Raw genomic sequence first — 13867 nt, 5'->3', positions numbered from 1 at the left:
TTTATTGGTAATAATTAATTCTAGCTAATTGATATATTTCTTTAACCTTTAAATTAGTTTTTCTGTTATATTTCATTATACTTGGTATGATACATTTTTTCATAACTTAACTTCACACGTGGGGTGTGAACACCGATAAAAATAAAATTGGCGAAAACATCAAATTTTTAATTTGAAGCTATGACTTTTACATAATCTTACATATCACCATCAAAGCTTGTTGTCAAATCCACCCTGAGATACCATCCTAAAATTATTTTTTACCTTTTAGTGCATTTAATTTAAGAGTGGTGTTTTAAAGATTTTTTTACATATTTTTTATTTATTTATGTGATTGTTTTTCTTCATAAAATAATGAACTCTGACCAAAAAGTAGGCATCGGAATGTACTGATCACTAGCAAAAAATCCCGATTCGTTACTATCAATTTCTAGAGTTAAATTTCTAATTTAACGTTCATAATATCAATTTTCATCATTCAAAAAAAAAATATTTTTACACAAGAGATTTTGACACCTAATAATCCCATTCACCGCACGCCAGGGTAACCCGCTCGGAGGGCTTAGCCAGTACAACAATAAAAAAGTTATAGAAGCTACACAATTATGCATAAAATACAAAAATTTACTGTAATTTCAGAATTGTTGTAAGGTAATGATTTTATATTCATTGTTTTACTAAATTCTATATAATATTTAATATATTATTTTTTGTTTTATTACTCTAAATCCATATTGTGATAATACACATATACATATTGTTATAAATGTAATAATTTGTAAATTTATAATACAGAAAATCACTTTTAACTACAAAACATAAAATATGTTTAAAATTATTGATAAAAAATATATTCTCAATCTTCCTTATAGTGTATCATATCAGCGAGACAGTGGAAATATTTTTAAATAATATGTATTTTATTGTAATTATAACTTATCCTTCTAAGGTTATTCTTTTAATTAACTTAACTGTATGATATAAAGTTTAAAAATTAGGTACATAATTTTAAATCTAAAAACTAGAAAAAATACTTTCTGATATCATAATTTAGCAATTTTAAAATATTCTGTTTTCTTGATCGAGCAATAAAAGCTGTTATAAGAATCAGTAAATTCTATGAAATATAACCTATGTACAATATATTTATATGCGAGTTTATTTATAGTAAAGTATGTATTATTAATTTTGTTCCTTTCATTTTGAATTAGTATATTGTATTATTTGTTAAGTAATAGAGTAAAGACTGAATTTATATAATTGTTGAGTCAGTTTTATTTTTATTAAAAATTGTTAATATAGTATCAGATTTTCTATTAAAAAGAAATTTGTAATACCTTATTGTTTATTCTTGGGAAATAATAATGATAATGATGATGAAGTGACAGAAAAGTTGTTAGTTAATTTGTAATTCCAATTTTTTAATATCCCTTTTATTGTTTTATTTTTCCTCTATTTGTTCCATTTTTTATGGCTGATTTGTTATCTTTGTGATCAGTTAATGCAATAGTTATGTCATATATATAATAAGATTCTGAAAACAAATTAGGAATAAGGCAGTAACTGAAAACTTGAAACTATATGAAAAACCTTTTGCATTCAGTGTCATCTTGGTGTTTAAGTTACTACAATATAATAATATAAAACTCCCTAGAATTTTATGGATCATTATTTAACAGCAATGAAAAAGATATTATCACATATAAGTACATGCATTATTGTCATAAAAATATTTCTTTTAAGTTTGTCAAAAAACTACAAGTGTACTGAATCATTCCACATTTTTTTATGATATTGTAATGACATGCAAGTCCATTAGGAAGCTCTTAAGCTTAATGTAGAATGAATGAAATAACTCAAGTGTGCTTCCAGAAAATCTATTTTGAGCTATTATTATATACATCTTACATTACTGGCGTCCCAGGTACTACTGTTGTTAATCATCTTAGTCTTAAAATAGTTAGGAAATCCTGGTAGAATGTGATTGAATAGTATGGTTGAACTAATAAATATAATGTGTACCAAATCTATAATTTAAGAAAAAGAGGTTTCCATACCGCTTTCAAATTGGCACAATTAACAATAATACCACCATAACTCTGCTGACAAAGGAGCCATACTGCAACTCTCAAATGATTTTCTGGAAGCATAATTGTATATATTTTGAGAGAAGTGTTTTTTTTTCATCAATTGTAGGGTTATTAAATCTTCTACATTACAATAAATTAAATTTTTCAATCTTTTTATTGTGTTTAAAAGTGAGTATTGTAAAGTTTCTTAAATTTTTACCACAAATTATTTGATTTAACCATTTAACTTCAACTGTTACAGAAGATGCAAAATAAAATACGTAACATAAATTGATGTATATAGAGTATTTTATCTTATTTACTGGTTACTATGAACAACTTACCTAAATAAGTACAGTGCATATATTACAGAAGATACATTAATTTGTTGGTTTATCTTACCGATGAGCCCTTAAACCCATAGATACTTTCTGATTACATATCTAGTGCAACTGGTCATATAACAAGCCCTAAAATAGTTGTGTTGAATTGAGTGAAGATGTTGCTTGTAGGGCTCAATATGATCTTGATTTTTAAGGGCTTGGCATTCTGATATTCAGCAGTACATTCAGCTCAGTGAAGAAAGCAACAGGAAGCTACTTTTCCAAGTAAACTTGGCATGGGATGGCAGTTATTCTCAAGAATAAGTCACTTTTTGAAGTGATTAATGTCAGGTTGCCCACAATTTTTTGATTATGGCTATCAGCATACTTGCCAAGTAAATAAATACCACTGTAATAAATAACAGAAAATAATTAATGGTGATTTAATTATTTATAAGCTGTACTTTCTAAAAACTGTAATTTTTAAACTGCAGTTAACCATTTAAAATCAATTGTTTTTTATTCAAACAAAATATAATTTTGCTTCCAGCTTCTAGGACCAGACAGCATTTGGTCCATCCCATTTGGTCTTCATATAATTAGAAGTACTTTACTGTTCATCAATATTACTGAATTCTGTTAGATGCTTTACTGATATTTTTTTGTTCACATCTCAGACTGTCTGGTAACTCAAATTACTGAGGTCTGAATTATCAGTTTTGCTGCAATTATTTTTTCATGTAACTTTTGAATAATTGTTCAAATAATAGCAATAGCTATTTCACTGGATTATGTAACCCATGTATGGCAAAGATAGTAACCGGAAGAAATGTTTCCCTGCCTGTATTATTTGGGAGGAACATCAATGTGGTAAATTTGATTGATATTAATTTTTACAGTCTAGTTCTTCTATTCCTTATTTTTTAATTTTATTATTTGCCATTTGATTGAATATTTTGGTTTTCCAAAACTATTCAATCTAAATACACTAACACAAGTAATATTACTTTTATGTTAAATTTCTTTTTTTTATAAGCAGTTAACCTTGAAATAAAGTAACCATAATTACATTTTTCCCCCTTTTTATAGATGCAGTACACATAAATGTGTAACAAAACGTTTTTGCAAACTTTTGATATACTGACAATTTTTTAGTACTTAAGATTTTTTAAAAAATTTATTTTATATTTACATCATAACAATTAAGTTTAATTTTTTTTTTGATATATCATTAATTATTTATATTATATTAATAGTATTAAAACAAATTTTTAGAATTTTTATGTACTGTTTTGTTTGTAACAAGCATTTTCTGGTCCACTCAAATTAATTCAAATTTTGATAAGCAAATTAATTAAGTCCACTACAAACTATTTTCATTACAGAAGTTAGATGTGGAATTTTCCGTTACATGTGTTCACACAAATCTGTGGATTGTTGTTTCTTGTATAAGTATGGTAAAAAATAATTTAAAAAATGATTATATGTTTACTTCAGCCATTATTGTAAAAAAAATCATTGATCTGTCAGGGACTGGTCAGGTCAATGGTTACTATTAATTTTATAAATTGTAGTAGGAAACATAAGTACCTCTCAGTTATCATCAACTAGTTCTTTTTATTATGAATACCTTCAGCCTGTTTAACCTTACCTCATTCTTATGTCATTCTCACTGGTAACACACTCATTAGTATACTGATAATTACAAACTATCAGACGTGTTTGTAGTTTTAGAAGTAATTAATGAATGATAATTAATTTCCTTTTACTTGAAACTAGACATTAGAAGTATATTTTTTATGTTTAATTTCTGGTTAAAAAACATAGTAACTGCTTTAATAAATTAATATTCAGTAAAATTAATAAACAGTTGATAAATTAGTAAACAGTTTACTACTCCAAAATCTGCATTTTACTGACAACATTTAGGTAGTATTTTTATGGTTTCTGAATAAAGCCATAAAAATTCATTTAGATTCGATTATAAAGAATCTTATTTCAAGTTCATTAACCTCAATATTGAACAGCCTTTTTATCTTAGCTAATAATTATTTTAGAAAGTTTTTTAAAAAAATTTTTCAATCTTTAATACTGCTTATTTAATTTCATTTTATTGACATTTTTCCGGGTGTAATTTTTTTTAATAACTGTTTTTGTTTATTTTAAGATGCTGATCAAACGATGCCGGTATTTTGGAAACATCTAAATAATTTTATTCAACCTGCAAACAACAACAGTAGATCATTGAATATGCTTTATAATGGAGCAACACATTCCTCCTGCACAGAACGTCTTTCATTAGAAAATATTCCACAAAGATTTTTTTGTGCAACTTGTCATCGCAGCTATAAACATAATCATCACTTAAAAGCTCATCAAAAGAATGAATGCGGTTTACCACCACAATTTGAATGTACTTTTTGTAAGAGAAAATTTTCACAAAAACAAGTGTTATATAGACATATAAGACATTTGCATGTATTTCAACAATAAAAACTGCTTTTTTATAATATTTGCACTTAAACAAGTTAACTGAACACTGTATACCATTATGAAACTGTTCTGTGATATTTGCTAATGATTAAGACACATTATTAAGATTTTTATAAATGAAATTATAAAATAATAGAAAAATGTTTATAAAAATAAATAACTGATGAATAAAAATCTTTAATTATATTTGATCATAATTTACCTGAGTATAATTATTTGACTTTGTTTATGTTAAAAAAAAACATTTCTTCATATTTAATTTATGATCTCATAATTTTTTTTCTAATGTTGTACCTGAATTGGTTTTACAGTAAGCCTAAAAATAAACCGTTACTAAAGTAGTTAGTTCTCTGTCGTAGTTTGTTGTAAATAAATTTAATTATTTAAAAATTTGACATGTAGAATCAACAGGAATAAAAACATTAACAAAAACTAAAATTTGTAAAGGAATATTATTTTCCAGTACAAGTACCCCTCAACCATTTCTCTCTTGATTCCAACAGATTTATTAAATATTCCTTTAGGATCTTTAGAAACGATCTTAAACATTCTCATTTAATTCAATTTATAAGTTATGAGCCAAATCCATTTATTGACTGTTTTTTATGAATACTTTGTTGCTTCGCATAATCAAATAAGTTTATTTTAGTGATATATTTTAATATTTATATTTTTGATTACACTATGTATATTTTTAATCCTTCACTCTTATGTAACTTGACTTCTCATGGCCATGTAGTATTACTTATATACGTGTGAAATTCTACAGACTTCTCATTTGAAAAATTTAAACATATTAAATATGTTATCTTATAGTTTTATTAGTTGATATATTTTGTTATTCAGATTATTTAATTAATAAAATTGGCCAAATGTAACAGTAAACTGCCCCTCTTAGAACTTGATTTTTTATAATACCTGAAACATCTAAGAAGGTAGCATCCTGAAAATTTTAAGCTGCAAAGAAATGATGCTGAAGCTATGTTGAAGATTTACAAAGTTAAAAATTATTGTGCAGGATATATGTAAAGTTAGTATTGCAGGACGTAATCTCTAATTAACTTTGCCATTTATTAATGGCTGATGACTACAGCTTTCAGTAGCACTTAAAAGTTATAATAAACTTATCTATAACTATTCAAAATTAATCGGTTTTTTACATAAGTGATGTCTTATGTATACATAAATTTGTTACATAAGTGATGTCAAGGAAAACATCACCGTGTTCCTTGATATTTCTTAACATGTTTCATGATGTCTATTCCTTTCTATTTTAATCTTCTGGCGGACCCTCCCTATTTTTATTAAACATTTCTCAGCTTGTGGACTATCACATTTCCTTATCAATAAATTTATTTTATTGTTTTCCCCTGCCAGATTCATTTCAGTTCTGATACTTTTACTTGCTTTATTTTATCTTACAATGGTTTTTTTTTTCAATTTTTTTTCATGTTTATTCTCAAATCTTGCATCCTTAATTTAACATACTTCCTAACATTGCCAATTGTGAAATTTTGCACAGTTACTAAGGTCGAGTGACAATACAATATTCTACCATTACTTTTGCAAACATCTTCCCGTACAGGTGGAAATTAAGATTGCAGGTGTAAAGAATCTTTTAAAATCCATTTAACCTACTAATTAAACTCATGCAATGTATGATAATAATGTGATTAAAGTATGACTAAAAAGTGTAAAGCAAGTTTTTATAAATTTTAAAACATTTTTGTAATATTATTTCTTTAATTTGATTTATTCAGGATTATCTCAACAACCTATAAATATCGTATGAAATGTAGACAGTTAAAATTAGATTCATTCACATTTATTTCATAGCTATACATTTGTTCACACATATGTATGTATTTGTGTTTTAGCAATATTATTCATAAGTAATTAGTTTATTTAAAAACCCAACAGTTAGTTGGTTATCACCTGGGTATTAGTAATAATCTTTAGGCAATTTCCAAGATGATTAATTGATACAAAGTATAACTTTGAAATTCTACCATTTTGATTTTTGCTGTTTAATCCTTTGTATTCTTTTAACACATAATTTTAAATTTATTTGTACTTATTCATTATTCACATACTAAAACAATAAAAAATTGATGGCATTCACAAAGGTAAGTGGAATTTTGTTATGTATCAGCATTATTGATTTAAACTTAAAAATATACATTCCATAAGAAGTATTAACTGGATACATGGCCAAACATTAACCTGTATTTAATGAATAAGAAAAAGAGAACTCATAGAGTTCTCTTTTTTTATTCATTTTATGCATATTAATCTCCTTAATTAATCAGACAATTCATCTCTTCTCTTACCTATCAAAAAAAAACAGAGCAAATATAAACTATTTAATTTATTTTTAAGAACATCTATAGTTAGTTCTCGCAGTTTTCCTTTTAATTTTTATGTTTATAGGTCAATTTAGGATTAATACATTTCTTGTTTATTTTCCCTTTTTTTCCTTAAACAGTGATACATAAAAAATATATTTTGCTGTAGTTAATTTTACATTGTTTTTTTGCAATGTATATTAAATTAAAACTGTGAATTATGATTCTTAATGCGGTTCTAGTAATCCAAGGCAATTAACTCCTTTAGAACAATTTCAGTTTATTCAGAGCTCTCATTAAAATTAGATATATTATTTATGGATTTTATTATTAAAAAATAATATTTATTTACTCAAAACTCACAGATCTGTTTTAAAAAAAACCTATCATGGTATGTATTTATTTTTATCACTACTTCATTGCAGGAAATGATAACGTTACAGAATTAATAAAACAAAATACTGATGATGATGGTGTCAAATCTGATGAAGAAACCAGGAGATATTTTTGCAAAAGTTGTAAAAGATCATATAAGAATAAACGACATCTACGTTCACATCAAAATTATGAATGCGGGAAGGAACCTCAATTTAAATGTTCTTATTGTGGTGTTCTGTTTACACAAAAACAAGCATGTAATCGACATATTAGAACTAAACATCTTTTTGATTTAGTATTTAATGACTGTTTTCAATTTACTGAAGTATGATGTGGTTAAAATAAAAAAAAAATATATATATATATATAATAGCCAATAAATATATTTGTAATTAAATTTCTTTTTTCATTTCATTAGTGTTTTGATGTAATAATATATTAAAATAAGCTTTTCTTTTATACAATTAACATAAAATGTTATTTGTAAACATTTATTTAGATTAAAGTTATAGTTACAGTTTTAAGTAACTTTTTTTATCTGATTATTTTTTATAAATACAAAATTGTATAAGATTGTTTATATAAATATTATTACTACCTTATACAGCTTTAAATTTACCCTTTACAGCTTTAAATTTATGTGGTAAATTATTCATCTAAAGAAAAACAAATAAATGTTCTCATTTAAATTTTGTATTAATTCATCATGAGTATTGTTAATCTTCACATCACTCAGAAACCTCTGAATAAATTTGAGTAAAACTTATATGTTTTCTCTCTCTACCTACAAAGTGGTATTTTTTATACCTTTTTTGACACATACCTGTTCTTGTACTCTGGTTTCTTAATTTAAATTTTTCATGATAAAATCCTAAAATTAATTGTAAAAGTAGAATTTTAAAACGAAAAATGTATTGCAACATGGAAAAACAAAATTTATAAGACTGTATATAGATCTTTCTCTACATATTATTAGTTTTATTATAATTTAGCTATGTATGATTCAAATATCTTTTGAAGTTATAAAAGAATTATATATTATCCAATTTTTTTTTGTTGCAGCTGCTGCATTATAAAAAGTATTGATATATTTTTATGAAAAATTAATTACTACATTATTAAATTTATCTACTAACTTGATAAAAGTTTGTTTTGATATTTTGTAAATTTCATATTTACTCAAAAGTTTTTTTAACTAATATCTTGTAGTAATCTACTCTCTGTATTAATGTACCAAGAAGACCCTGTCCTCCTGGAATAGGTACACAGAGTTTGCATTAGTGTTCAGTAACCGATGGGCAATCATTTCATTAATGTTGTAGCAACACTAACTGTATTTTTTTCAGGGACCCATCCAGACATACTTTCTATGTAAGAGATTGAGAAAACTTAAATCTCTGCAGTGGGTGGGTAAAACCATATCTGTTACTCCTCACGCATTTATGGATACTGTTTTTATTCATACTCACATAATTAAACTAATTTATATTTTCAGTTTTATATACATAAGTATAAAATAATGATTTATAAAACATTCTTCCAAACTCTTTTTAAAATATGAGATTGCAATAGTGATTACGTCTATAGAACCCTAATCAACATAGTTTAACTTAGCAACTACTAATTATTTTACTGATAAGCAGAAACTATCAGCTTGGAGGTGCTGGTAATTATGTACAAAATATGTACTTCTACATTTATAAAACAGTAACTAGAATAAAGTTATATATATATTTCATTACAAATTTGTAATTTTATTTCTAAATTAAAAAAACTATGATGTGCAAAGGGTAATCTCTGGTATTTATTGCAAAGAAAATTGGAGGTTATTAATTATGAAAAAATTGTTTATTGAGCCACGTATTTAAAATATTTAGACAAAATTTTAATTTTAGATTACTGGTCATATCAGATCAAGAGTGAAAAAATGAGCACAGTGATGAAAATAGTGAAGAAAAGGTGGCCTTAGATCAAGATAAATGATGGACATTAGTTGAAGGCTTGTCCAAGGAAGAGGTAATTGATGATAATGATACTGAAGGGTTTTGTTATAAAAATGTTGATTCTGTTTCAGATTGTGCTGCATTAAATTGGCTGTTAGACATATTTCAAATTCTGCAATTCTTAAACTTCTGGAGTCTCAGATTATCATTTCTAATATCATATTATTAATTAAAATTCAAAATAAAAATTAAATAAAAAAAAATTAAATAATGGATTTAATTCCATTTACAAGTCGACCACTTAAAATCTGCAATTGTATTGCACAGTGAGGAGTAAGCACATCTGGTTAGAATCCATTAATTTACTACAGAGACAGTAATCAACACTGAAAATCTCAATTTATAATTGAATTCAACAGATGTGCCATACAATTTTTGGGAATGAACAGGGTTATTCCTTTAGAAACTTTAGAAACCATTCTTTTCCTTTAGAAACCATTCTTGGTTGGCTGTTTAATTCTAGGAAGAATAAAATCTTGTTGCAGCACATATTTACAGTTAATTGATGCAAAATTCTTGATCTGTAATGTGCTACTTTCATTTGGATTGAATTTTGCCAATTTTCTGAGGATTAAGAAACCCATTGTCTGGAGAAGGGACTTCACAATTTAAAATCTTCCATGATGCTGACCTTTTTAAATATCTTTACCTTTTTTGAGGTGCAAAAGATTTTTTTATCTAAAAAATTAAAATTTCTTAGTGAAATATCTGAATGCATTGGTAACTGAATATGTCTCTAACTGGGTTAATTTCTGAAAATTGTTTGGTTCTATGCAGATTGTTTTATGATGAAAAATGTTTTAAGATATTTCAGTGCATTTACTTTTGTAATTGTTTACTAATATTACATTTTTCACTGTGCAGATATCTTTCAATATCATGGATTAATTGTATTGCCTGGTCCTAAAAGAATAACTCGACGTCGCTGCGCTGTTTGTTACAAGAAATTATCTAAAGAACAAGGCAGCGCATATGCTGCCAAACATGCAACACAGATCAGCACAAAATGTTTAGGATGTAATAAATTTCAATGCGTACCTTGTTTTTATAAAGAACATGATTGTTATTTAAAATTAAATGATAGATGGTAAGCTTTACATTAACCACTATCTCCCCTTCACAATTAAAATCTAAAAGTAAATTGTATTCACTGGTTTAGGCTTACATTGATAATTAAATGAATATAATTTATGTTTTATATTTAAAAGCAATCTTTCCTTGAAGGGCTGTTGGATGCAATGCCTAATATTAATATTGGAAATAACTTAATTTTGTTTTATAAGTAGTGAATGAAAAATATGGATTTTTTTCTAAGAATTTGCATTAAATTTTAGAATAATTTTGAAAATTTCATAGTTAATTGTTATTTCCTTCTTAGATATGTTAATTCTGTTTAATAGCTTTAGTTAGTGTAATTAATTTTAAAATACAATTTATTATTACTGTTCATTTATTGTTAAATTTTGTTGAAATTTAGTTTGTTATTGTATGAAGTGGAATCCTGATACAATTTATTGGTTGATTTGTTTAAAAAATGCTTGTATTGTTAAAAAATTAATTATAAAGAATAGTTTTGTTAATTTTTATTTTATTTATAATTATAAATAAATAAATGTTGTTATTTTGTTATTGTTATAAGTATATTTAATAAGTTATCAAATTGTTATTTTAAGTTATTTATCTACTTAATTTTTTAAACTTTCACTCAAAAGAGATTTACTTTTACTAGGGTTATTTATTTATTTTTGTATTGAAAGGAATATGTACTGTTCTCTTATTCTATGTATTTGAAATAATTTGTTGTAAATATAATCACAAGCCGGCTACATATAACTAATTGTATGTGAAATGATTTTATTCAACTACATTTCGTAACTTGTGAGTACATAATGCAATAACAATAAAATAATTTTTTATCAGTTAAAAAAGTTTTATTGATGTGAATTATATGAAGCCTATTTTTTGTGCCTTTTTTTATACAAAGTACGACATTTTTAAATATATTACATGAACAGGACATTAATAAAAAGTGCAAAAATATGTTTTTAATTATTAGTATGATTTAGTATAATCATATTTTTGTAAATCTATATACCAAATTTCAGTTTTTCATGATTTTAAGTTATTTATTTTTTTCTCTTTTTTTATGAAAGAAAGGGCATCAACAGTTATGGTCATTAGCCCGGTGAAAAAAGTAGCATATGGAAAGATGCCATGGCTAACCGGGATTCAAACCCAGGACCTTTGCACAAAGTGCCTATCTATTTAGTCACAGAGATTGGAATTTGTAATCTTTTTATTGAGCTTGTGATCTGAGTAAATAGAAAACCCTGAAACATGAAGCACACATCATATTTTTTGTAAATCAGCAATATGAATTGACAAGTTAATAAGTTCTTTAAATACAATGTATAAAAAAATTTATGAAATAAATGGGAAAAGGGGTGGGTAAGTTAATGCCAATATTTGCCATTTCATACTTATGTACTCTGTGCATTCTTAACTATTAAGAAAGCATTCATTATCTATCAAACTCATTCAAAACTAGATATTTTGTAAGTATTAAATAAATAACAATTGTAAATTTTTTGTGTTTATGATTGTGTATGTGATACCTGTAATAGAAGAAACAGTGATTTATTCCTTGTTTCTACCTCTTGTAAACAAAAAAAATAAATAAATATTTTCTTGTAACAAAGAACAATACTTCAGCATTCAACAAGCTTTATATTTTTATTACATTTTTAATTATTAACTAATTTTTTTAAATTCCCTTTTAATAAAATCAATATTACTGTTCATAACTAATTTAAAAAAAAAATGCTTGAATTTTCAAACGCATACCCATAATATATATTCAGCTTTCAATTAACCATTTAAAAATTATCCATTTTATTTTTACTGATGAAAATTTTATTTTTTTTATTATTTTTGATTTTATTTATTTATTATTTTTTTTTAATTTTTATGTATTTATACAGACTTTAACACGATCTCTTTATTCTCTTATTTTTTTTATTTTGTGCCTCTATAAAAATCAGAATTTTCCCAGTTACCCACAATGCTTCCAGGCATTTACTGGAGCACTTCCTTTTTTTATCCATATAATAGCACACCTACTTTTTATTGACAAGATTTTTTTTTTAAATGAGTACTGTTTCTTTTTAGTCCACATTACATCATAATAGTAATTTAGGATAAGAATTTTTTTATCTTAATTATTTGTTTGTGTGTTTAATTTTTTCAGTAAAGTTTTCCAGGTATGATCGATGAAAAGAAATTAATAAAAATTCAGCAAATTAGGTTTGTTAACTCTATTAAAGATTTTCTTAATATATTGTTCTCTATTATAGTCATTGAGTATCGTCATATAACAGTTATTGTACCATAAAAGAAAGCTCATGGTGGCTATTTATAAAATTTACTATGATTTCTTGTGATTTTCTTTTTCTCTCAGTCAAAAAAGCTTGTCTTTTGGTGTCCAAGTGGGCAGTTGTTGAGATGTATTTAAAATTGTGCAACCAGTTTTTACCTGAATGATGCTGTTAATTTTATTTAGTTGCCTCAAAAGAGTTTCAGTTAACAGTAATTTTATCAAGAAAATTTAAGTTACGAGTAACGTTGATATAATTATCAAAGATAAATCAATATAGAACAGATTTTAAGTCTACCATCGTAAACTATAATATAAGGTGAATGTTATAAAAGCTTGCTGAGTCCGAGGTACCTTTCTTTTTAAAATTTGCTATAAACTTCCTAGTTTATAGCAAAATCTTGCTCTTAATTTTTTATAACTTTTCCTCATTAAATAATTAAACTGTGCTTAAATCAGTTTAATAGCATGTTTTTTTTTAGACAAAAATCTTTGCTACTTCCAACTTTTTTAAATTATTCTTTATCGCATAAAATCTTTTGCTAGGCTAATGAAATTTTGCTTTTTATGTAAACAGAATGATTTTGTTGATAAATTTTCATTATGATAAATTCTGGGGTTTTATCAGTTTATGTTGTCTGCTGTTGCTGTTATTTATTTTAGTAGGAATTGTGTGCAATACATGATTGTAATCCAAAATATACATTTACACAATTATTCCTATATATACATACCTAGAATTAAGTAAACCTTTTTTTTAAGGCAGAAGCTTTTAATCCATATTTATATTTTATAATGATGGTAACTTTTTTCTCCTGTGAGGTAATGTTCTGTATTAATTGAACCAGTTTGAGTTATTTGGTTTTGCCACAAAACATTGTTG

At 25.4% G+C, this 13867-nt stretch overlaps 2 protein-coding genes across 10 annotated transcripts in view; one reads left to right on the top strand and one right to left on the bottom strand.

Moving 5' to 3' along the window:
- LOC142326669 (uncharacterized) overlaps positions 1 to 7954 on the top strand; it is a 128956-nt gene extending 121002 nt beyond the window's left edge. The window contains exons 3-4 of one of the 2 annotated variants that reach the window (XM_075369281.1): positions 4560 to 4814; positions 7656 to 7954. In XM_075369281.1, the coding sequence (XP_075225396.1) occupies positions 4560 to 4814; positions 7656 to 7657 (257 nt within the window). In that variant the 3' untranslated portion in view covers positions 7658 to 7954. Of the gene's footprint in view, positions 1 to 4559; positions 4973 to 7655 lie in introns of those variants that run through there. The other variant, XM_075369280.1, reaches the window with a different exon arrangement.
- The window catches only part of LOC142327137 (uncharacterized), a 599916-nt gene that overhangs the window by 257197 nt on the left and 328852 nt on the right, over positions 1 to 13867 (bottom strand). The window lies entirely within an intron of this gene.

This window comes from Lycorma delicatula, chromosome 6 (assembly GCF_047948215.1).
Source record: "Lycorma delicatula isolate Av1 chromosome 6, ASM4794821v1, whole genome shotgun sequence".
In the NCBI taxonomy this organism is placed as follows: Eukaryota; Metazoa; Arthropoda; class Insecta; order Hemiptera; family Fulgoridae; genus Lycorma; species Lycorma delicatula.
Note: the sequence above shows the minus strand (reverse complement) of the source record. Positions and strands in the feature narration are given on the sequence as shown.